Below are 24,888 nucleotides of genomic sequence, written 5' to 3' on the forward strand. Positions count from 1 at the left end.
ACGCCGGATTTTGAATGGGACCCAATCCAGTAGGCAGCCTCTGAGCGTGCCTATCAGTCAAGCCCCACAGGTGGTTTAGGTAGCTGAACACATGTCTTTCCTTGAGGTTCATGAATCACTCTGGAGCTTAGTTGGGAGATAGCCATCCAGATGCATAGAGGGAGTCTGCAACGTGCATGCCTAGAAGCAGAAACATAGGTGCTGAGAGAACCTTTACACTGGAAACTTAAGTGCCGAGTGAATTTAGGTGCCTACAAGGGGGGACTTTTGTAGATCATAATGAAACCAAAATGGGAATTTAGGCACCTAAATCTGGGGTTTAAGCACCTAGGTATCTTTGTGGATCCCACCCTTAGTGCCTAGATCCCACACATTATAATACCACTACACTGCCTAACTGATTGCAAGTTGACTTTTTTAGCAAGGGGAGGAAAAAGAAGAGGAGGAATAGTTACTGAGGGCCAGTGCAACATGTACACAGGTGCAGAACGTACAGTGTTTTCCTGTCTGTTTGTTCAGAAGCTATAGCAGTTTTTGTCTTCACTCTTTCCTAGTGAACTGGACTTTTATGATGCTGCAAATGTCAATGATCGATGCCAGAAGATATGTGACCAATGGGACAAACTGGGAACACTTACTCAGAAAAGAAGAGAGGCACTGGAGGTAAAATTGATATCAATAAGCTGCTCCATTTTAAAAAACGAATCCTTTGGGATTTATAACAGACATTGTTGAGTGTTAATTCCTGGAATCCAGACTGCAATAAACCCTTTTGTCAGCTCTCCATTTCAGGTTGCTGTGAGTTCATTTGCAATATAGGTTGAATTGCTCAGTAATAGACTGGATGGTGCTTTGTTTCTTAGAAGTTTATGGTGCAATTAGAAGCTATAAAGCAGCAGCAGAATGAATTTGGTCATCAAGAGTTGACTTGTAATCCCACCCTTTGGGGATTTGATGCATAGCAATGATATAATTAGGAAGCTGTCTTGTCATATTCACTACAGCAAAACTCAGTTTGAGCAGTAGGCCAGTGGCCAGGCTCTCTGGTGATGGAGGTTCCAAAGCAGTGAGATCCAATTTACTAAAAGCCCTAGGATGTATCTTCATTGCTTCCCCTGAGATCAGTGGAAGCCACCTACATACATCTCTGGGCTCAAATGTGACATGTATGTGTTACTGCTCCATTTCATACATGAAAGAAATTATTAAAGCAAGCCATTCATTTACAATTGGTGCAATTTAATTTGTTCATTTTATAGATCAGATTATCAGAAAATATTTAAAATTCAATAATTGGCAAAAAAAAAGCACTTAGGCCCTGATCCTACACAGTCTTATGCACATTCTTAAGTTTACATAAGTTTAACATGAAAATAATTTTAATGTGAGTAGTCTCACTGACTTCAGTGGCATCTTTTAAGATATCTCAGGTTGGGCAGCCAGCAAATAAGGCATCCAAAATCATCAGTCACTTTTGAAAATGTATGCCCAAGGTAACTGGGACACTATCTGTGTGTGCATAGAATTAGCTTTCAACTTGGTAACAATGAATTTGTTTGTGTGTATTTACTGGACTTAACAGAGGACAGAGAAATTGCTGGAAACAATTGATCAGCTTCACCTGGAGTTTGCCAAGAGAGCTGCTCCATTCAACAACTGGATGGAAGGTGCTATGGAAGACCTACAGGACATGTTTATTGTTCATAGCATAGAGGAAATTCAGGTAAATGGTAGTATGTTTTTGGTTTGCCATCCTCAGGAAGTCAAGAAAGGGAAGCCTTCCCTCTCACTGAATGGACATTGTCAACATGTGTAGGTGAAAACATATCCTGCCTATAAGCTATCTTTCTGACAGAGAATGTCCTTTCCCACTCATCTGTGAGCATAAAAGTGATAACCTATATGCAGACATGGCCTTTTAAGGCAGCTGGCTGCAGTACTTCTCCCCTTGGAAGGAGCCCTTAGCCAGAGATAAGAAGGCAGGCAAACCATGTGGAAAGCAGAACTTGGGAACACAGTGTCTCTTTGCATTTCTCATTATATGGCGCTTGGTGGTTGTTTGGGGGCTCTACGACACTAGCTAGGTGGGATTGGTGGCCTTGAGTAGTCACAGTGTATGGGATTTGGCCCAGAACAGTCATATCTGACTGCACTAATGTTAACTTAATAATAAAGGCAACTTTGTGGAACCTGACACTTTACTTGTGTGTCTCATTAAAGGCAAGGCATAATTTACATTTCCACCCACTTTAAGACCACTTTATATTACCAGATTAGTGTATAAGGGTCTTAGTATAAATGAGAATCAGGCTGTTCATTGTGCATAGTGGCTTGTTGTGAAAGTAATTAAAGGAATTAATTTTGTCATTTGTTCAGTTGCACTCAACATTAGTGGTATATTTGTGCAGTTGTATTTAAAGGGATGCTCTCAAGTATTTAGGCCCAGATGCTGCATCATGACCGCTAGGGCAGACCCCTTTGCCTATGCGGAGTCACACTGACTTCATTGAGACTACATATGGACACAGGGCTCCAAGTAAGAGCATTCCAAAGAAGTGTCAGGGCTCTAATTACTTTTTACTTTTAAACAGGGCGAAGTTAGGGTGAGTAGAAAACTTGTCAATTTTTTTAAATTTAGTGGGGAAAAGGAAAGCGGATAATATTCACTTGCAGTATTGGAAACCCAAATAGCACAGTATTGAAAACCATCAAAAGAAGCATGAAAAACAAAGTGAAATTTATCTGTCAGGTTTTACTATTCAGAGTGAGTGAAGTGCAACACAGTATGAAAATTAAATTAGTTTTTTTCATTTGCATTCTTAATAGCATATGTTGTTAGAAACACAGGTAAAGAAACGTTTTTCAGAAATGAATCATTTTCATCTTCACATTGTCTCTTAAATACTTCAAAAACAGCAAAATATGGTCTGCTACCCCAAAAATCACCTTATTGCAAGTTCTATCTTTTTTGAGTTGATCCTATAGGTGAAATTCTGTCTCTACTGGAATTTTGCCATTGACTTCCATAGGGTCAGGGTTTCACCCCATGTGTGCAATGTATTTGGGGAGGAAATACAATTATTTATATCAGGCCCTCAAGATCATAGAACTGACACTACAACAAAAATCCTTATTCTTTCCCCCTTTATTTCTGATTCCAGAGTTTAATCACTGCCCATGATCAGTTTAAAGCCACTCTGCCAGAGGCAGACGGTGAGAGACAGGCTATCCTGTCGATCCAGAATGAAGTTGAGAAGGTTATTCAGAGTTACAACATCAGAATAAGTGCAAGCAATCCTTACAGCACCATCACTATGGATGAAATCCGTGCCAAGTGGGATAAGGTATTGTATGCTAAAGGTGGAAATGACATTGCAGGAATAATGTTTTGGTTGTATGAATGATAAGAACAGAGACCCACACTGACTGTCCAGAAGTTGTCATGAATTACCAAAAAGAAAAAAAAAAGTCTAATATCTGGGCTGATCCAACAGCATTCACTCAGGCAAAACTCTCCCTGCAATCAATGAGTAAAAACAGGAACAGCCCCATAATGAAAGCTCTTTCTTAAAAATCTTGGCTAGTCTGGATAGCAGAAAGGTATGTCAACATAAAATTAGGCTATTGGCTAGAAGAAGCTTGGTTGTCATTATGGTTTTGTAGAAAAAAAGCCTACCTATGTATTATGGAGAAACGTAGTACGGACGGATATTGAAAAAATACAAAATGACAGTTACAGCCACATTTAACATTTTAAACAAGTTTCAACTCAATATTTAGTAGGTCTGTGGGGTAACTGATGTACAACTGCAAGGAAAATTTGGGCCCAGTGTTAGTTTCTATGATATATTTAAAACATTTTAAATGTTTTTCATGGGGTTATATTAATTTTAATTATACAATACCATTATAGTTCCCTGAATTGCAACTGGTCTCCCCAGTCACGTGACTATATAATTAATGACTGAAAGTACACAGGTCAGGGAACAGTTCTGCTCCCATTGAAGCTTTTAGAACCACATTGTGGAGGTGGCCTAACACATCTCATTTGAATCTACCTTCATGGCTTTGCTTGAATGTAATGTTGTCTGTCAATTACTGTTTAAAGCTAAGTGAGACTAATAGAGAATTGAATATGCTTAAAATAGCCTGTGGTTTTTTTTTTCAACAGGAAAAACAGTGTAGTAACTGGATCAAGGTTAAAAAGTCTTAAATTTAAATCTAGTCAGAAATTAGATTTTCTTTTCCCTAAAAGTCAGTCTTTCTGGTCACACTTCCAGCCTGACTGGTTTCAAAATGCTCAAGCATATGCCCAGAAAGATATTGGAGCAAATAATTAAGCAATCAGTTAGCAAACACCTTTAGAAGATAATAAGGTGATAAGTAACAGCATGGATTTGTCAAGAATAAATCATATCAAGCCAACCTAATAGCTTGCTTTTAACAGAGCAAAAAGCCTCGTGGAAGAGGGGAAGACCGAGGGTAGATGTGGTATATCTTGACTTTAGGCTTTTGATACCGTCTCACATGACCATCTCATAAACAAACTAGGGAAATACAACCTAGATGGAGCTACTATAAGGTGGGTGCATACCTGGTTGGAAAACCATTCCCAGAGAGTAGTTATCAGTGGTTCATAGTCAAGCTGGAAGGGCATGGCTTCACCTCAGTCAGTATTTATTTTGTGGGTCAATAATGCTTAATATTCACTAAAAAAGAGAAGTCAGTACCTGTTGTTTCATTGTACAGCACATCTCTTCATTTCAATAGTTCTACTACCTAAAGAACCATACAAAAATTCAAGTAAGAAATACAGAACAGGCCACATGTAAACATTAGTTGAAACAGTCAAAGACTCCACAAAGTTTTCTCATGATTGAAAGCAAATAAGCATTTCAGATAATGAAATACACCTGCTCACTAAATAGCACTAGGGGGTGACAGAGGAAGCGGGGGGAAACTGAGGTTAGGAAACCATCAGTCTGTGCTACATTATTTTTACAAGTATGATCTAATCTTATCAACCCTCATTTCTTTTGTGCATGGGCAGGTGAAACAACTTGTGCCCGTGAGGGATCAATGTTTGCAGGAGGAGCTAGCCCGTCAGCATGCTAATGAACGTCTGCGTCGCCAATTTGCTGCTCAGGCCAATGTCGTTGGGCCATGGATCCAGACCAAGATGGAGGCGAGTATCACTGAGGCATCAAGAGGAGGCTGTTGAATAGAACACATATCATTTTTCTCAGAATACTCCCTGATGTACACACAGAACATCAGTGGCCTTCAGTGCCCTGCACCAGCACTCCAACATTAATGTAATCAAATCTTTTAAAGAAGTGTTCTAAAATAATCAGAGCTTATAAATGCAAATAAAAACCTGTCTAACAAGGTGAAATCATTTTGGAATAGGTTTTTGAGAAGTGAATGGGGACATTAGAGAGGTGATTTTCAAAGGCACACGGAACAGATAGGCACCTGATTCACATTAACAGTCCATGGGAGCTGGACCTTTGAAATCCTCTCCTAGATTATGAATATTAGTTTGGTTGTGGTCTTTCTATATAAATACCATTGTCCCAATGTTGTCCTGAGATATGAGTGTGCAACAGACAACATTCTCTAGTTTGGAGGAAGTTTTGATTGCCACTGATTCTTAGTGTAAATGTGTGGCAAACTAACAAACCTGGAGCTTAGATTGTTTTGTTTCTTTTTGTGTGACAGGAAATTGCCCGCAGCTCTATTGAGTTGACAGGGACCTTGGAGGACCAGATGAATCAACTGAAGCAGCATGAACACAATATCATCAACTACAAAACCAATATTGACAAATTGGAAGGAGACCATCAGCTTATACAAGAAGCCCTGGTGTTTGATAACAAGCACACAAGTTATACTATGGAGGTACTTATGAATTCAGTTCTGTGCTCTTAGGTTCATGTATCCACTTCCCCCAGTCTGAGGGAGTTGTAACAGAGGAAAGAATTTGGCAGACTTCCTAGTTTATTTGCAGCAGAAGATATACATTACTAAGGCTCCGTTTGTCTTGGCCGTAACTCCTGTGACAAAACCATGACTTTTGGTCTTTATTATGAAGCCTTATGGCCTTTGTCACCTGGTCAGCTGCTGCTGAGAAAGACCCCGGTCCTGGATGGAGCTGATTGCAAGATCAGAGCATAAAACTCCTTTATACATTTTACGTTGTGGACTCTGTATATGTTCATGGAGGGTGGAACATGGATTGTTATATGGGTATGAACTGTTAAATATTATTGTTTTAATTGGAACAAAAAGATATTTATTTGACTTTCCTCTTAATTTCCTCTTAAATATAGTTTGCCACGACTTTTCCTTTTTTTTATGTCATGATAAAGCCATGTCTTTTCCCGCATGTTTGCCATGACAGATTATCAACCAAGCCTCCAATCCTGTTGACACATATATATGAGTCACTTGACACATAGGAGTAGTCCCATTGAACTAAATGAGACTGCTCACATGTATAAAGTAACTCATGATTTTAAGTGTTCAAAGAGTTGGAGCCCAAGGTGGGAAAGTGACTATAACTGGGAAGCTTGGGAACCATGTTGGGTCAGCCAAATACTGTCCAGAATTAAACTGATGCTCAAAAATACAACAGCTCTTGAATCCAAGTGTTGACATCTAAGCCAACATCAGACTTTATGGCTAACATGAACACTATGATCAAGAACCAATAGAGGGTATGAACAAGTGTCAGTTTAGGAACTAATTTGATATTTTTTGCATGTCTGGTATACATGGACGGCAGGTGAGCACGCCCTTGGGGGAGGCTAGCCCCCAGCCCCTCCTGCTCTGCCCGAGGCCCAGCCCCTTTTGCCTCCCTCCCCCGCCGGAGCCTGGAGCACATCTCCCCACCCCTCCATGGCCACTGCCCCCCTCCACGTCCCCAGCCCCAGTGCTGGGCGGGTGGCATGGCCAGATTGCATTCTGTCCCAACACTGGTGGGCGGTGCAGCCATATCTCATCCAACCCCAGTGCTGGGCGAGTGGGCAGGCAACGTGGTCGGAGCACCCCCAGCCCCGGCACTGGGCAGGCAGGCAGCATGGTTGGAACGCCCCCAGCTCCGGCACTGGGCATGTAGGTGGCACAACCAGAGCTCCCGCAGCCCCAGTGTGGCCCCAGCCCGGGAGTCTTGTGCACACCGTGGCCCTCAGCCCGCCTGCCCCAGCCTCTTGGCCACAGAAGGGAACTGCAGGCAGAAGGAGGCCTGGGGGCATAGTGTGGGTGGGGCCACGCCGGCTGTTTGGGGAGGCACAGCCTCCCCCTGCCTACGATACCCACTGCCCATGCTGTTATATTTGTAGTACCCATAATCGTAGCATGCAGGTGGTGGCACCAAATAACAATAACAATATATAAATAATTTCAGATTGCATTGTTGGTTTCTCTCTTACTGTCTTTGTTATCATGCTAGGAGTTCAGGTTTCATTACCAGCCTAAAGAATCCATGTTTTCTCTCCTATAGCATATCCGTGTTGGATGGGAACTCTTACTGACCACCATTGCCCGAACTATCAATGAGATTGAGACGCAGATCCTTACAAGAGATGCCAAGGGTATCACCCAAGAACAAATGAATGAATTCAGAGCATCGTTCAATCACTTTGATAGGGTACAGTACTCCAACTTCTTTCTCATCTAACAGTTCTCCAAAAGCAAGTCAGTATAACATTGTTTCTTTGCATTCCAAATACCAGTGTCTCTTAAAAAAAAAAATAGGATGCACTAAAAAATGGATAATTTTTTTGAAGTAAAAAAGCTAACATAAAAAGAGGAGGCATATTCTTTTAAACTATAGCATTTATTATGCAGATGATTTAAAGATTAATTTCTGCTCTTCAATTTTGCTGTGGAATTAAAATTCAGAGAGAATGACAGCTAATTGAGTGCTTGTAACAACCTGTTAAAATAATGCAGGAGACTGACTGGATATTTTTGTGTATGCTACAAAGTGATGTGGTCCCATACTGTAAAGCAGTGGCCTGTTACACACTCTCAACAGCGGTTGCTGTCACATAGTAAGGCTTGATTTCTCCTGCATTATAACAAAAAGAAAAAAAGGAAAAAATCAATAACTTTTCCCCCTAGAAATATTCTGTTCAGGGAAGCAACTCAGTAGGGGCAGCGATCATTTTCAAAGAAAATCCTTTCTATGCACAGGGATTGTGTGTTTCAGTTCCTTAGTTAGAAATGAATAAAGTAGGAAAGAAAATATCCTTATGGATGAATGTAACACGCTCTACTGGTGATTCTCAGTGCAATCAAAGAAATGAAAGAAGTAATCAAAATGCATGTGTAAAAGGTAAATAAAGAGGTAGGTATGGATGCAGTAACAAAACAAAACTATTTTATGCAAACAGAGTTATTTTCATACATAAGAATAGGGATGTGAATGACATTCCCAGTTGGAAAACTCTATTCACACACAATTTTGCTGGGTAGATGCTCATACAAATCTGTCTTCAAAATCCAGTTCAAATCTTAAATACTGAAAATGGCTGCTGTAATATAGAACCAGCCTGCTCCTTCCTCCTCCTCCTCCTCCCCCGGCTTCTTTCTGTGCGAATTCCTCACCTTCTCCGTCTTACCACCTGGATTCCCTGAAAACTATCCTGGGTTCCAGAGAGCTTCACTGACTCCCAGCCTGACTCTGTCCACCCCATGCCCAATGCTAGCTCCTCCCTTTCATCTCCATCCTGATATTCCGTTTCTTAGCTCCCCAACTCCAAAGTGGCTAAATGCATCTAGATTTGTGCTTGGTGTATATTGGATCCTGAGAGTCAACATTTGGTATCTGGCACTTCACACAAAAAGTAGAATTTTCATATATCTACAGTAGAAGCAAGGAGAGGGTAGATCCACAGGAGTCAGTGACAGATGTACTTCATTTTATTGAGACCCTAAATGTAATTGTAGTGTAGTATAATTCTTCCTTGTATTCACTAAGGAAGGAGAAGACAATATCATAGAGACAGAGATGCTTTTCCCAGGGTGAGAAAGAAGTAATATGCTGAAAGGCTTTCCCAATGCACTGGAGCAGATAACTGAGCAATTAGAGCCATTAAAAGCAGACAGAGCATCAGGCCCACAAAAAAATTACAGCCTACAATTCAGAAAAATCCATTATGGGGAAGCAGGAACTTTGTGTAAAGATTCGACAGCTCTTTAAAGAGCATATGCTCCCCTCATGCAGCGTGGAGAAGGTTTGGAAGAGGTATGGCAAGTAAGGGATAAAGGTGGCTATGCCATAGTACAACTCACACTGTGTAGCCATTTCCAGCACTTCCGTAACTTTTATTCAATCCTTCAGAGTAGGAATGTCTGCTCTGTGGCTTTAACTTTCCATGGAGGGGGTACTGTTGCCAGGCAGCGGCAGCCCAGCAGAATGGACTGTCATGCTTCTAGTGCTGCAGAAGGCCTAGATATGCACAAGTTAAGGTCTATAGCAGCTGGCCCTGTTCTCATGGATCTGCAGTCTTTCCATGAACTGGGAGAGACACCCCCAGGTCCCAGAGGAAACAATATAGCAGAGCTGCAGTGTAGAAAAGCCTATATAACAGGGTGTAGGAGAGAGGTGGTGCTTCCACGCAACTTTAGTCAGGGTGGGGAGCATATGACCCTAAGAAAGAGGGTAAGGCCGAAGGCCTAGAGAGTAGTTAACATTCTCCAGTGTACAAATTTAAGAAAAGGAGGCAAAATTTGAAAACTCAGCTACTAAGTCAGGCTTCCTGTGTGCAACAAATAGTGCTAAAAGGGAAGCTGTTTCAAAGCACACTAAAGAATTGTTAATGCGCAGTAGCAGGGTCCACACAGACAGTTAGTGCGCAGTAAGCTAGTTCAGGCTAGATTCACACCTCAGCTTGGTGTGAATTAAATGTTAGTGTAGACCAGCCCTTATTAAGGTATAAAATAGTGGGCAAATGTGACTCAGTCTACACAGACTAGAAGGAGGCAAACCTTTTTCATTGAACAAACACATGTGAGAGACTGAAGCTTCTTTTTCAATTTTATACCTTCCCTTCATCCTACCAAACTTAAACATTCAATGTCAGAGAGTAAAATGTATCAACTCTGCTTCAGAGTTTCTTCAAGTACACACAATTATCAATCCTCTAAACTGGCTGTTTACAGCAATAAGGCAGATTTGGACTCTGCTATGAAATCTGGAATCGGGGTGAATGAAATTGGATCATCCAAATGTATTTCTGTAACATCAAAGGCATCATATTCCCCCTGTGAGGCAGAGAGCAGAAATGGGTGTAGAGATCTTTAAAATAAACATTATGTTCTGAGGTTTGCTGACATATTTTCTTTAGCTAAATGAATATATTTGCTTCTAAATCTTTAAAACACGTGCATATTTGAAACAGGTACTGCCAGTATTTTCCTTCCCGTTAAGAAAGAGTTACAGTATAGATTTGTTGTTAGCTTTATAATTACTGTAATCGACTATTGTTGCTAACCGTGGTACTGAATGGATGGGGCATTTAGAAAAATAAATAGAATTAAAGAGTGCAGTTCAGTGACAAACAATCAGCAAGAATCCAGAAACTGAAAACCATTCCTGACAAGTAGATTTTAACTATTTTAACACAACAGGGTCAGTTATGGATGCCTGAGCTCTAAGTTTCCTGGCACTTTTCCAGTTTAAATCAGATCTTAATGTTTGGAACTGTGCACATGTGCGTGAATATTATAGAGTATCAATGTGCAGAATCACTAAAAGTTCCACTTTTAATAGTTCATTTTGATCTGCATGAAACTAAACAGTTTATAGATGACTGCCAAGAACCGCTTCAATGAGATATAAATTTGAGAGGGGAACTCCTTTTTTCCTCTCCAGGAGAAAAAAAAATGGCAAATATTCAAAATCATAATTATCTTACCATTCAAACTCCATTACTATTACAGGGCCTGAGTCTCCAGTCTTGATCTGTTTGAGGACGGGCATGAGGATCAGGCCCATATTATTTTAAGTGGCCTCTGTATGTCTTGACTATTGGAAAGAGAAACTGCATACTATTTAAAATGCAAAGGACTAGATTTTGGCTTGGACTACAGACCCACACAGGGGAGTTAGGAGAAGTGAGTTATCCCTTTAGACGTCTGCTGAAATAGTGAGCTTTGGGTCTGGGTGTGCTGGCGTAAGGTGTGCCGCATGCACTTGAAGCAAAGGGGCAGAGAGAGCTTCCATCCATCCCCAGTGCATCAACCAGCACAGCTGAACCATACAGGTGTCATAAATTGCCTTAGCTATAGGCCAATAGTAAATTATGACCTCTCCTGTAGCAAGGGGGAAGCAGGGACGGAATTAGAAATAAATAAATTAAAATAAATTTATTTATTTCTAATTCCCTCCCTGCTTCCCCCTTGCTACAGGAGAGGTCATAATTTACTGTCTCAGACAGTTGTTGTTGTGGCATGGTACCTCCTGGGGCACCCGAGAAGGCACACCACTCCTTGCTCAGGGCTATGACTAAAGGCACAATCAAGCTCCAAGTATAAATAGGAATCTGCTGCCAAACTGTTATATTCCTTGTACTGCAATAGAAAGACATAAAGGAGATATGGGGTACAATTTATTTGAAATATAACAAGATTTTTTTGGATGCTCCAAATGGTGTCTAATTGATTTATCATGCACAGGTGAAATGTGTATGTTGGCAATCAGTGCTTCTCAATCCCTTTATGGTTTCCAGATTCCTTTTTCAGATTCAATATGTTTTAATAAACCCTAATTGCAAAGCATATGATAAAATATCTACTGCAGCTACACCTGCAATATCATAAATATTGAATTGGCTGTGTTCCGTGTTAATGTCAGTAAATGTGGGCCATATTCTACTTTCGATTTTTGTGAAACCATTGATTTCAAATGGGAGCTCTGCATGGAAAACAGTAGAAAGATATGATTGTATAGGTTTATCTAACAGTAAAAACAACAGCTCCCTAGAAAAGGATTCACATCAACAAGCTTATATAGATAAATTAACATTCAGGATACCAAAGAACACATTTGAGAATGCATTACTGTGGCTTGGAAGTTTGTATTTGTGTAAAGCTGTGTATAAATTACAGAGGGAAAAGGACAAGTTTCAGGGGGCTAGTAGTGAAACTAGATGGGGAACGTCAGTGTGTTTTTCTGGGTTGGCTAAACAGGATGAACAGGAAAAGTTATTTTATATCCTTTTAAAAACATAATTAAATATTTAATGTTGTCCCATAACAAAAATATAAATAATACAAAGAACTTTTTCTCTGTGAATAACCCCTTGCACTTTATTTTAAAATGAAGAAGGCAATATAAAGAAATCTATGACTTAATTGTAAAGTATCTTCATATCCCATGCAGTTATGTGGCTTTGGTGTATGGCAGAGGCAGATATGTCTTTCCTGGACCAGGACTGATGCATATTACAAAATTAACTAAGCCTCGGATCCTGCCCCAGTACATAGCACAAGCAACTGTGCCGTACACTGGGGAATCCCACCCAGCTGATGAAGTGGATACTAGCTGTTCTACAACCTTCTCCCTGTCCTCTGCAGAAGGAATGATTGATAGATACATGTAGCAGTGAATCCACTAGCCTCACACTTCCCCTCCTTCAATCTGCCCCCCCACAGCTGCTGCACAGCAACAGCTGGGTTGTACACCATGCAGGAGTGCCTGTACAAATTTTGTCCCCCACCAAACCATGTGTGGTCGAATGGCCTAGTTCCTCCACTGGCCAGATCCTTTATGCTTGTAGAGAGAGGGACAGGATTTGGCCGTTCGTTCCTATTTTCATATTGTTTTGATTTAAGGAACACTGTGATTTGTGCCCTTATAAATAAATGACCTCAGCTCCCTGGTGTAACTTGTCCCTGGAGCTGACCGGGGTGAGTCTGGAGAGTTATGAGCCAGCACTGATTGACGTGCTAAGAGAAATGCTCTGTGAATTGTTTGAAATATGATTCTGTCCAGCAAATACTAGCCCATAAAATCTGACTGAAATTAAGGGAAGGATTTGCTGGTAATTACTAGTTTCAACAACCCCCCTCAAAATTTTCATCCGGCTTTATCTCTGGTTATCGGCATTGTACTGCTCTTTCTCACCTTCACACAGTGGAGCTGTGGGAGGTTGACAGCAGAGAGAGCCAACATAATCGCCTACTTATCTCTTTAAAATGTTGGTGGTCAGGAACTGATTATGGCACCAATTTATTTATTTAATTTATAAAATGCACCCAGTACATCTCTTAATAGCATGTATGATTAACAAAACACATAACTATACAAGAGTCAGGAAAAAAAAAAAAGGCTTGGCTCCCGCCTTTTAAATTACTCATCAGCTGACCGAGATCCTTTCTCTCGTGTAAAAGCCACAGAAAAAAGTTGGATCTTGAACTGTGATCTAAAGTTGTACAAACTCTGGCTTTGTCAGACCAGCAGGGGAAACAATTTACAGATTTTAGGGACAGACCTTAATTGCATGCCCCTTAACTAAATCTATAATATGCCTCAGCTCGGTCAGGGTTATGGGTGAGGTGTGAACAGGAAGGAAAGAAAACAGTCTGGTTTTGAGAATGCTGGGTGAGTTTGCTGGGTTGGTAATTAAAGAAACAAAATGTACTTGGAAAAAAATGAGCAAATTTGATCTGGCATCACTGGGAGACAATAAACGTGGGATCCCATGATTCTACTTTTATAATAAATTTTCAGAGAAGATCCTCATCTTAATGGGTCATAAGAAGACAAATGTTTAAAACAAGTTATGTCATTGATCAGGGTTTTCTTTTTGATCTAGGCCATGAATTAATGAGTATATAATTCTTTTCTCTTTTATCTAAGATATGCTTACTCAAATTTTTAAAAATATTATCAGATCAAGGGAGAAGCAGCAACCCTAATCCAGTGGGAAAATAGTTTTGTCCAGGTCAAGTTATCCATTGACTATCTCTCACAAATCGTATTGCGACAGAACATGAAGGATGAAAATGGTAGAATACAGAACAAAAAATCCCTCTTCGGAGAAAATGCAGAAAAAAATAAAAATAATGGTATTTGTATAAAAGCAACATTTCAACACTGTAGTTGGAGTAAAAAAAAAAAGCCAAACAAACAAATCCCCAAACTCATGAAACCAATGAGGCTATCAAATCATTCAAAATAATACACCAATAAACAAGCACACAGTGGGTCTGATCCAAAGCTCATTAAAGTCAAATGGGAGCCTTTCAATTGACTTCAACAAGCTATGTATCAAGCCACATAATATCAACAGCTAAGATCTCCTGAAAAAAGTAAACAATGAAAATGAATCTTCCTTTTTTTATTAGTTAGATTCCATCTTAACAACTCATTATTGATATGACTTTGCAGTGTTCTTTACTAACCAACTAACCCACTTTATGACTTTTCCCTCCTCCTTGCACATTCTGCATGCATGATGTGATACTAGGATGAATCTGGCGATCTACAGCCTGATGCATTTAAAGCCTGCCTCATCAGTCTAGGACAGGTTGGAAATGACCTGCAGGTAGAGAAAACTAACATATTACTATTTTCAAATAGACTGGTATAATACTAGCCTAAAGAGACCTGGGTTTAAACTCAAATGTAGCTGATTTAAAAAATGTTTGCATTTTGCTGCTTTTGTGTGATCCAAGGTAGTCTACTTGGATTCTAATGAGCCACAGTGGGTCACTGCTGCCTTTTCCATCACACGTTCATGTTGCCCATTGTCTCCTGCTCATACTTCCAAGCAGGAGCCCTCCCTCTCCCTCAAGGAGGACCCATGACACCAGGGTTCCTCACTGGCTGTTTGGGTGTTCTTAGTACACATAGACCTTTGCCCATGTCTTCTACCACTACCCCATTTTAATGTCCACTCTGTGCAATTAGCCATGAATGCCCCACTCACCCTGCTGCTGAGAATATGGACATCCTCCTTTAACAAGAGATCTGCCATTGACCAACTTCTGTTGGATACAAAACAGTACACTTTTCCTCCATCGACCCCACTGGTTAATATCTCTATTGTACTCAGAGTCCCATTAGCTAGAGATCAGAGAGAGAATTCTTGAATTCACTTCCCATGTGGCAGCACACAGCTCAGTGTGTCTTGGCTCATGAGTACAGTATTTTCAAAATGCAAACATTTCTAGACTGCTAGTCACTAAAAAGTATTATAGTTTCTAATAAACCTTCCAACACTGAAACCTAAAAAGTATGGTGTATCACAATGAACCAGCCTGCCTTTCCTGACTTTGGCTAGTTCAGTGACAAACTTTTCTCCTTGCCTCTCTCTCCTTTCTGGTTGTGCGCTGTCTGTTCATATGTTGTACTCAACCCACCCCTTTTTTGGTATCATTCTCTGTGGTGTGTCTGTTTCATGTGCGTTATGTGTTAGCTACTTCTTCCTCCTTTAAATTGATGGTGCTCCTCATGACCTGTTTTGGCAATACCTCCAATGAACATCCTCTCGTTCCATGGATCCAATCTTCTGATGATGCACATTTGTCATCTGTATGGAAATGGTGATGGTCTCCTGCCTGTCTTTGATATCTCAAACCTTCCCTCATATATTCCTGATGCTACTTGGATCAATAGAAGAAGAATGGGCTGATGGACCATGATGATTTCAGAGCTTGCTTAATTTCAATGGGTTATGATTTGGTATGAATTTTAAGATACAATGAAATTGGTTTTGCATATCGGTAATAATGCTAACCCCGTCAGCATTAAAGGTTACTATAGTTTGCACATACTACAAACAATAATATTTACACTTTGCCTATCAAGTCCAATTTTTTTCTATACTTTAAAAAGGTAAAAAACATTAAAAGTAAAAATATACCCACTGAAGACACCTATTTTATGGTTTGATGCATTTAGCTTTGATTTATGAAGTATATTCCATGAAATTTACATTGTATCAAATAAATATACAATTAAGTCCTTTCAGTTTATAGATATATAAATTAGCTTTTTGTCTGCATGAGAGAGAATTATTCTGAGGCTTTTTAATACTCCTAATTCTTGAAAGCAAACTGCGGGGTTGAGATTTATTTATTTAAGATCTCTACATTTTTCATTCCCTTGTTACTGAAAAAAAAATCTTAGGAATAAATTTAATTGTTGCCATGTATTAGGGAGATTATTTTAATAATTGTTTCTGCCAAATGTAGATACCATAATAACAAAGTGTATGTTAATTGCTAAGAAAGGCCCCAATCCTGCAAGCTGCTCTGTGTGGGTCAAAGCCTCTTTAATGTCATTGTCGTACCACACTGATGCAAGGGTCCATCTGTGCAGAGTTAATTTTTATTCATATACTTCAATGGGAGCAAGATCAGATTTAGAAGAGATGATAGTATCAATTTATTCTTTAAACATGTGAATTTAACATATCTTTGAATAGAATAGAGAAACCAGTATGACATTGAGCAGAATTGAACATGAATTGAACGCTTTGCATTAAAGTAACAGCTCAGTTTAGGCCCCAAATTTAGATTCTGTTTGAAAAAATGTGTGAGGGGGCACTTTTCAAATTTAATAAGAATCAAAATGTTTTCATTACTTTTGAATATGTTTAACCATTCCTCTTCAATGTTGTCCCAAATGCAACAGCCTTGTTATTGTAGTGCAGAAAGTGATACTAATTATAAAGAGAAAGTGAAACCTCTGGAGACTAGTTATACTGTACAAAGGAAGAGAAATGGAAAAGATAAACAAACTTTTCACTCCATTTGTAACAGGGGAGACGCTGGTGTATGAATGTGTATCATATACCCATGCAGCTTCACTTACCCTGGTCAAGGCCAAGGACTCAGTGCAACTTAAGTTCAGCATATGCTGATTAAGTGCTTTGCTGGACTGAGGCGAGAGTGCTCAGCTCTTTTCAGGACTGAGCCGCTAGTAGGAGAGGAGCTTGATAGAGTGCTAAAAACAGAGAGAAGATTTTTTTAAATAAAGGATTAAGTCAAAACTATATCATGTCACTATTTTTGAAAAAGATGGAAATTAATGATCTATTAAAAATAATTTAGATTTAGTGTAGAAAATATTTCAGGAAGCAGAAAGTTAATTGAAGGGCACGTACCGTGCTTTTAGGACATTTTCAAAAGTGCCTAAATCCCATTTTCAAGAGTGATGTAGGAACTTTTGCTCCTAAGTCCTATTGACTTTCAGTCACATTTAGGCTCCTAAGTAAATTTTGAAAATGAGACTTAGGCTTCTGAGTCACTTAAGTATTTTTATAATTTTTACCCAGAGCCTCTAGTAGTATGTCATAGACATACATTATGTTGAAGTTTGGTTTTACAGTTACTGTCTTTTTCTTTTTGAATTTCGTCAAAGGGTGAGGCAGAGTTTGCCCGAATTATGTCCCTGGTTGATCCCAATGGGCAGGGAACCGTCTCTTTCCAGTCCTTCATTGACTTCATGACCAGAGAGACTGCGGACACAGACACAGCTGAGCAAGTCATAGCTTCTTTCAGAATCCTAGCTTCAGATAAGGTCTGTCCTTTTGTTCCTAGCTGTAAGGAATTCCCTGTATTTCAATAGCAGTGTAGTTTAACCTTCCTTTGATGAAAGTCTTGCACAAAATGTCTAGTATATCTAGGGTCTGTTTTTCATTAAGAAGACTAAAGCGCTCACCATTCATTCTTGTGGTACTGGTTTGTACTTTGACCCAAGCTTCTAACAGGAATGTGAGTGGAATTCAAAGCTGGGTCTTTATTCCTTCACATCACAAAGAACTAACATAACATGTAGATAATGGCACAGAGAGTACACTTATAAAGTCTGCGGATGATACCAAGCTGGGAGGGGTTGCAAGTGCTTTGGAGGATAGGATTAAAATTCAAAATGATCTGGAGAAATGGTCTTAAGGAAATAGGATGAAATTCAATAAGGACAAATGCAAAGTACTCCACGTAGGAAGGAACAATCAATTGCACACATACAAAATGGGAAGATTACTGTGGAAAGGGATGGGGGTCACAGTGGATCACAAGCTAAATGTGGTCAGTAGTGTAACACTGTTGCAATAAAGAGAACATCATTCCGGGATGTATTAGCAGGAGTGTTGTAAGGAAGACACAAGAAGTAATTCTTCTGCTCTACTTCACACTGATAAGGCCTCAAGTGGAGTATTGTGTCCAGTTCTGGGTGCCACATTTCAGGAAAGATGTGGACAAATTGGAGAAAGTCCAAAGAAGGGCAACAAAAATGATTAAAACTCTAGGAAACATGACCTAAGAGGAAAGATTGAAAAAATTGGGTTTGTTTAGTCTGGAAAAGAGAAGACTGAGAGGGGACATGATAACAGTTTTTAAGTACATAAAAGGTTGTTACAAGGAGGAGGGATAAAAATTGTTCTTGTTAACCTCTGAGGATAGGACAAGAAGCAATGGTCATAAATTGCAGCCAGGAAGGTTTAGGTTGGACATTAGGAAAAACTTCCTAACTGTCAGGGTGGTTAAACACTGGAATAAATTGCCTAGGGAGGTTGTGGAATCTCCATCATTGGAGATTTTTAAGAACATGTTAGACATACACCTGTCAGGGATGGTCTAGTTATTATATAGTCCTGTCTTGAGTGCAGGGGACTGGACTAGATGACCCATTGAGGTCCCTTCTAGTCCTACACTTCTGTGATTCTCTGATAAGATAAGATGCACTGAATAGTTTTTGCTCAGCTGACACAGCTGCATATACAGTGGTCGTGCTCTGCTCATGCATATCCATGGAACAGTATTGATTTAAGGGGGTAAAATGCTCTTCATAAACCCTTTTCTGACTTCCGTGGCATTGCCTGGGTGTGGCTGAGATGAGAATTTTGGCTGAGCAAAATACCATGGGGTGATATGGAGCTGCCTCCCCCAGGAAAGTTCTGGGAAGCACTATCCTTCCTTCAGCCACTGGGCACATACAGGGAATGAAATGGCTGCACATCTCCCAAGGAATGTGGAGCATGTTCTCCTCTCCACAGCCAGCTCTGCTGGCCAGGGCAATGCAAGAGTAGGAGTTGAGGAACATGTGATAGGGAAGAAAAGTGTTTCATAACTCACTCCCTTTTGGAGTAGTCTGTGACTGTGTACCAGAGAGTGCTGCCAGCAAGCAGTTCTGTGCTCAGGCGAGAACAGGACTGCAATACCACGGGGCAGACTCAGTCTGGCCCCTGATATTGATTTTGTGATCTCGACTAATAAGGACTAGACTTTGAATTCCAAACACATTTCAAATAGGAGTTTGTGCTGAAGATCAAACCGAATTCCCAAGAAAGCGAGATATGGACATTTTGCTGTTGTTTTAAATAATGTCACAGGTGTCCAGAGTGGCAAATAGGTGCTTTTTATGTCATTCTAAATTGAAAGCAGTAATTATTATAATAAAAATGTTTGTCTAGAAACTTATTATAATATTGAAGTCAACGGTGTATAACTAAGGCTAGACTTTGACCCTGCCTGTTTGCTGAGAGGATTATTCCTACCAGGTAATGGTTGAAGTTACGACTCAGCAGGAGAAATATTCTTGGTTAGGCTGGAAGTCCTAGTTTATTAATATTAGTTCTATAAGATACACAAATAAAAATCTGTTAAATAATCTGTTCTGTATCTGGGTTTTTTAAAAAATAACTTTTTTTTTCAGCCTTATATTCTCGCCGAGGAGCTGCGGAGAGAACTGCCTTCTGAACAAGCTCAGTATTGCATCAGAAGAATGCCTGCCTACTCTGGTCCAGGTGCTGTTCCTGGAGCTCTGGATTATACCTCATTTTCATCAGCATTGTATGGAGAAAGTGACCTGTAATTCAGTAATTGGCTGTACTCATTGTCTGCATTGGAAAAAACAACAACCCTGATTTCCCAGTTTGCTTCTTGAAAGCTTTGACAAAATGATTTAAAAATGATTTTTACTAATATAGTAGGTACATTCAGTGTCGAATATTAGGAATGCAAATAACTAGCATATATTTCAGTGTGCAGCACTAGTAGGTATCTGAATTGATGGTATTAGTTTATCTGGCCTATATATTATTAAAATGTATTTTAAAGAAAAGGTGAATCCCTAATTTAAAAAATATATTAAATTTGAGACCCATTCAGATAAAAGAAATTAAAGCTTGTGAAAATAGAAACTATCAAGACTAACAAAATATTTTGCCATTTTCAAAAATTCTTCATCCCATATATGCTGCTTTTACTATGTTCATAGAGCTCCATGTTAGAAGTCATACTTTTTTCTTTCATATAAAAATATTACTTTACAGATTTTATGGTTTTATATGCTTCCACAGGTGGAGTTTAATAAAATAAACAATGCAACTTTTCAGAGAAGAAAAATACCCATCAAGTAAAATATTTAACCACTAAAATAATCCCAAACTGTATTTTTATATCTTTTAAAGGTTGTTTTCTATTAACACAGAGCTGTAACATCAGAAGCATAATCCTGCAAACTCATAATAATTATAATCTTAATACCTTGTAATAAATCAACAAGCAGTACTTTTCCTTTTAAGCCTTTTACTTTGCAGCTGAGAGAGCACAACTTTCACAATCAGGAAATAGTAAGGAAGCTAATACATGTAAGTTGTATTATTTTGAAACCCTCAGTCATGTCTATTTTGAGTAGATTATTTGTTTTCCACTGTGTGAAAGCCAGTTCTTTGTTTTTTGGTGAACAACCTGCATCATCCCACGAGATGCAAAATCCTATCTGAACTAGCTGAGTATGGTTGTGTTGAATTCCGATTATAGTTTGTCTTCACTTCTGTTGAATGGCAGTTCTGCTACCATATGCTAGTTTGTTTTACCGGAGTCATGTTTCCATCTTGACAACGCGTAGAGAAGTAAAGCAATCACTTTTTTACTTGAATCCTAACTGACACTGAAAAATGCAATGTAACCAAACAAAACATTCACAAATGGTGAAGTTGTGAACTGTACAATCCAGTGCTACTAAAGCAATGATGTGCCTACTAAATAAACTCTGCTTTTCAAAACTTCATGAAGGTTCAGTCATTGAGATTCATCTAGTGTTTCCTCTAAAGAACCAGAAATTTTTCTATGCATTAAATAGATTTCTCCATTTGCTTAAAAGAGTAAACATTCCATGCATTATCCCAGTTGGAACAACGCACACAACATTGCTGGAGTCAGTGTCTTGCCTGGCTAACAAATTAATTGGTGAGGGGCAGCTATGATCTAGTGCAGAGGTGGGCAGACTATGGCCCGCGGGACCCTCCTGCCCGGCCCCTGAGCTCCTGTCCAGGGTGGCTAGCCCCAGGCCCTTCCCCTACTGTTCCCCCTCCCCAGCAGCCTCAACTCACTGCGCCGCTGGCGCAGTGCTCTAGGTGGCGGGGCTGTGAGCTCTTGCCCGGCAGCGCAGCTGCAGAGCCGGCCTGACCTGGTGCTCTGGGTGGCATGGCTGTAGCGCCACCAGATACCGGTGCTCCAGGCAGCGCAGTAAGGGGGCAGGGAGCAGGGGGGGTTGAATAGAGGGCAGGGGAGTTCGGGGTGGTGGTCAGGGGGCAGGGGTGTGGATAGGGGTCAGGGTGGTCAGAGGGCGGGTAATGGGGGGTTGAATGGGGGCAGGGGTCCTGGGCAGGAGCAGTCAGGAAGGAAATGGGGGGTTGGATGGGGAGGGCGGTGGGAAGTCAGGAGCAGGGGTTCTGGGGGCGGTCAGGGGGAAAGGGTGGTTGGATGGGGCAGAGGTCCCAGGGGGGCAGTCAGGAAGGAGAGGAGTTGGATAGGGCAGCAGGGGGCAGTCAGGGGTGGGGGGTCTTGGGGTCATCAGGGAACGGGGGGGTTGGATGGGTCAGGAGTCCCGGGGGGCCTGTCGGGGCGACAAGCAGGGGGTGTTGGATAGGGGGTGGTGGCCGGGCCATGCCTGGCTGTTTGGGGAGGCACAGCCTCCCCTAACCGGACCTCCATACAATTTCAGAAACCTGATGTGGCCCTCAGGCCAAAAAGTTTGCCTGTCCCTGATCTAGTGGCTTAAGGCCAGGGCTGGGAATGAATAGAACTGGGTTCTGTTCCCTACTCTATGCCTTGGGCAAGTACCTTAACCCGTCTGTACCATTATTTTTTTTCTCACTTGTAAAAGGTAGATGATGCTTATCCACCTTGATGAACTGCTTTGAAACCTATAGATGAGAAGCGCTATATAAGTGCTAAGAATGATCACGTCTTTATTTGATTTTAATACTTGGATACTATGGAATTTCCCAGACTGCTAGCCAAATGAATGCTCAGGAGACTGTACAGCTGAATCCTGTTGAAAAGATCCGTTACAGTATATCCCATGTTCACTGTTGTATGCGAATGAACAGTGTGTCTGTAAACCAGTGAGCTTCCAAATTAGGCACAGGCATGGAAACAAAATCTCTGTTTTACAGAAACAGAGTTATACTGGACATTTTAATGCAAAGACAGTTCAGTGTGGTGATAACTGGCACTTCCACAAGCTACAAAATTCTTTACATGCAGCTGAGTGCTGCTCCAATAGGCATGACATTCTTCCCTAGCTTTGAAAGCACTGAAACATTCATTCTTTCATCTGAATGTTCCACTGATCAGGATAAGCAAGGAATAAATCAGCACCAGTAGGAAATAGCATTTGTAAAATAATTTTTGATCCATGGAACAAGTCTGTGGTGTCCAAAGAAAACAGCAAGCAGAACTAGCCTTAGAGCGCCCGGTAACCTACAAAAGAAGAGATTTAATGCCCCATCCAAACCTACCTAAAGATTTGATACTGTATTTGTCACCTTGCTGTTCCTTACACTTAAAAAAAATATAAAGTTTCTCTCCCTCTCCATGTTTATTTACGGAAACCGAAGTTAAATAATTGAGTTCTGTATTTTGTTCTGAAGGGGGAGAAATTTGTGGTCTTTTTGATATTTTCTGGGAGTGAGTTCCAGAGTGGTGGGACAGCCAGTGAGCAAGCACTCTCCATTGTGCTCACAAGCCTTCACTTTTGTGCCTGAAAGTTGCATTGTTCTACTGAACCACTTTGTTTACACTTGGGGCTGGTGGCTGAATTGGCATTTGCTGACTGTCATGCTCTGATTAGATCCATCCCAGATTCCTTGGTGTAATGACCTGCAATATTCAACCCTAGAGTTCATGGATCATTATGGCCAAAGTGGGGGCAAACATCCTAATGAGTTTTAAGATTGAGTTTGTTAAATTTGTGAATGGGATTAGATGACGGGGTTGCCTGTGACAGCAGGGGACTGGAGTCGGTGACCCAGGAGGTCCTTTCCAGCCCTATGTTCCTACATTAAAGTGGGATACGATAGAGCAGAACCAGTCTTCCACTCAGTAGTGGGTGCTAGAGGATGTTTTTAACACCCCTGGATATTGTGAATTAGTGAGGAGTCGAGAAAGACTCCAAGGCTGTAGACTGTCTTAATTGTAGGGCAGAGTCCCTCAATGGAGGTGATGTTATGGACATGGCCAGTTATTTGAAGCACATCTCTTTTCCAACAGCATTGCCTCCATTTGTCCTGGTTCATTTTCAGCCAACTATTCTTCAGCCAGGTGCTGACAGCACCTAGGCACTGGGGTATCTAGGAGACAGTAATGTCAGCTTTTGAGGTTAACAAAATGCAGAGCTGATGTTGTCTGCCTGTCACCTTTAATAGAGATTCCAGAAGCTCTTGTTTTCTTATTCACTAGCCACAAAAGGGCTGAATCAGAGATGCCAGTAGTGGTTAGTGGCTTGTATTTCCATTAGAATATCCAGGACTTCATGTTGTTCCAAACTTTTGGAGGGATTGTACTGTGTTATTGATTACATACTCAACTTGCTCCTGGTGTCTGCGCAGACCATTCCACGTACAGGTGATGTAATGAAGAAAGAGATAATTCCTCAGAGCAGTTGATTTCTGATGCTAGGTGGAGGCATTCTGGCTTATCACAAAGTTTGTGGTTCAGAATAATTCTATGGGGCATGACTTTGCTGCTACTACTATGGAATCAACAGTATAAGCGTATGCACTTATGAGCTCACTTCCCACATTGGTGACAATGTTTCTCCATGTGCTTTTAAGATCAGCTCTGACAATAAGTGGACTTAATAAACAAGGGACATCCATAAAGGAAGAAGAGCTCTGTGTGTCTCGAAAACTTGTCTCTCTCACCGACAGAAGTTGGTCCAATAAAATATATATTACCTCACCCACCTTGTCTCTCTACTGTCCTTTAAGAATGACTCACAGAAGTACGGACCCCTGTCTAGGCTGCTAGGGGTAATTCATTTTATTCTCCTCTAACCTGCTTTTCTTTTCTTCTCAATCCCATTTTTCTCTCAGCTCTGCCTCCACTGTCTGTTGCCTCCTATCCCTACCCCTAATTGCCTGTCCTACCCAACTTCACACACATGAGGCAGCTTTTGCTTCAAAACATTTGGACGTAACCAGAGATAGTGGCCATTAAGGAGTGAAGAAAACCCTCCACACTATCACTACAGCTATTTCTGTGCTCATGAACAATTTTCAAGAAGAGTTTAAAATGTGGAGACCTGGCACATTAAGCCTTAGAACAAGCCAAACAAACTATACAGGCTCAAAGTCTTCATAAAGGAAAGGAAGACTTCTATAAAACACTCTTTCCCAATATACTCCTCAATAAGATATAGTCAGGGGTGAAAGTAACTTAAAGGACTTGCCGGTATGCAGGGCGGCCAGGGTCCTGGGCAAGGTTGGGGGGCGGCTCTGGGCCCCCGGAAGGAGCAGGGCCTCGGGCAGAAGGGGCAGGGCTGGGGCCAGACTCCCCCAGTCAGCCCTTCAGCGCTGCCCGGCCCGTGCCACCCGGTGAGCCCCGATGCATCTGCCCTTCCCCCCACCCCCTGTCAGC

The 24,888-nt window shown here is 40.8% G+C and overlaps 1 protein-coding gene across 4 annotated transcripts in view; it reads left to right on the plus strand.

Annotated features, from left to right (window-relative positions):
* ACTN2 (actinin alpha 2) overlaps positions 1-21,032 on the plus strand; it is a 108,923-nt gene extending 87,891 nt beyond the window's left edge. For 3 of the 4 annotated variants that reach the window (XM_065589059.1, XM_065589060.1, XM_065589061.1), the window contains 9 exons: positions 555-663; positions 1,583-1,723; positions 3,162-3,344; positions 5,051-5,185; positions 5,722-5,901; positions 7,505-7,651; positions 15,632-15,697; positions 17,381-17,539; positions 19,676-21,032. In XM_065589059.1, coding sequence (XP_065445131.1) covers positions 555-663; positions 1,583-1,723; positions 3,162-3,344; positions 5,051-5,185; positions 5,722-5,901; positions 7,505-7,651; positions 15,632-15,697; positions 17,381-17,539; positions 19,676-19,834 — 1,279 coding nt within the window. In that variant the 3' untranslated portion in view covers positions 19,835-21,032. Of the gene's footprint in view, positions 1-554; positions 664-1,582; positions 1,724-3,161; positions 3,345-5,050; positions 5,186-5,721; positions 5,902-7,504; positions 7,652-14,480; positions 14,559-15,631; positions 15,698-17,380; positions 17,540-19,675 lie in introns of all 4 variants that reach the window. The other variant, XM_065589062.1, reaches the window with a different exon arrangement.
* The last annotated feature ends 3,856 nt before the right edge of the window (positions 21,033-24,888 follow it).

The sequence above is a fragment of the Chrysemys picta genome, chromosome 3 (assembly GCF_011386835.1).
Source record: "Chrysemys picta bellii isolate R12L10 chromosome 3, ASM1138683v2, whole genome shotgun sequence".
Lineage (NCBI taxonomy): Eukaryota > Metazoa > Chordata > Testudines > Emydidae > Chrysemys > Chrysemys picta.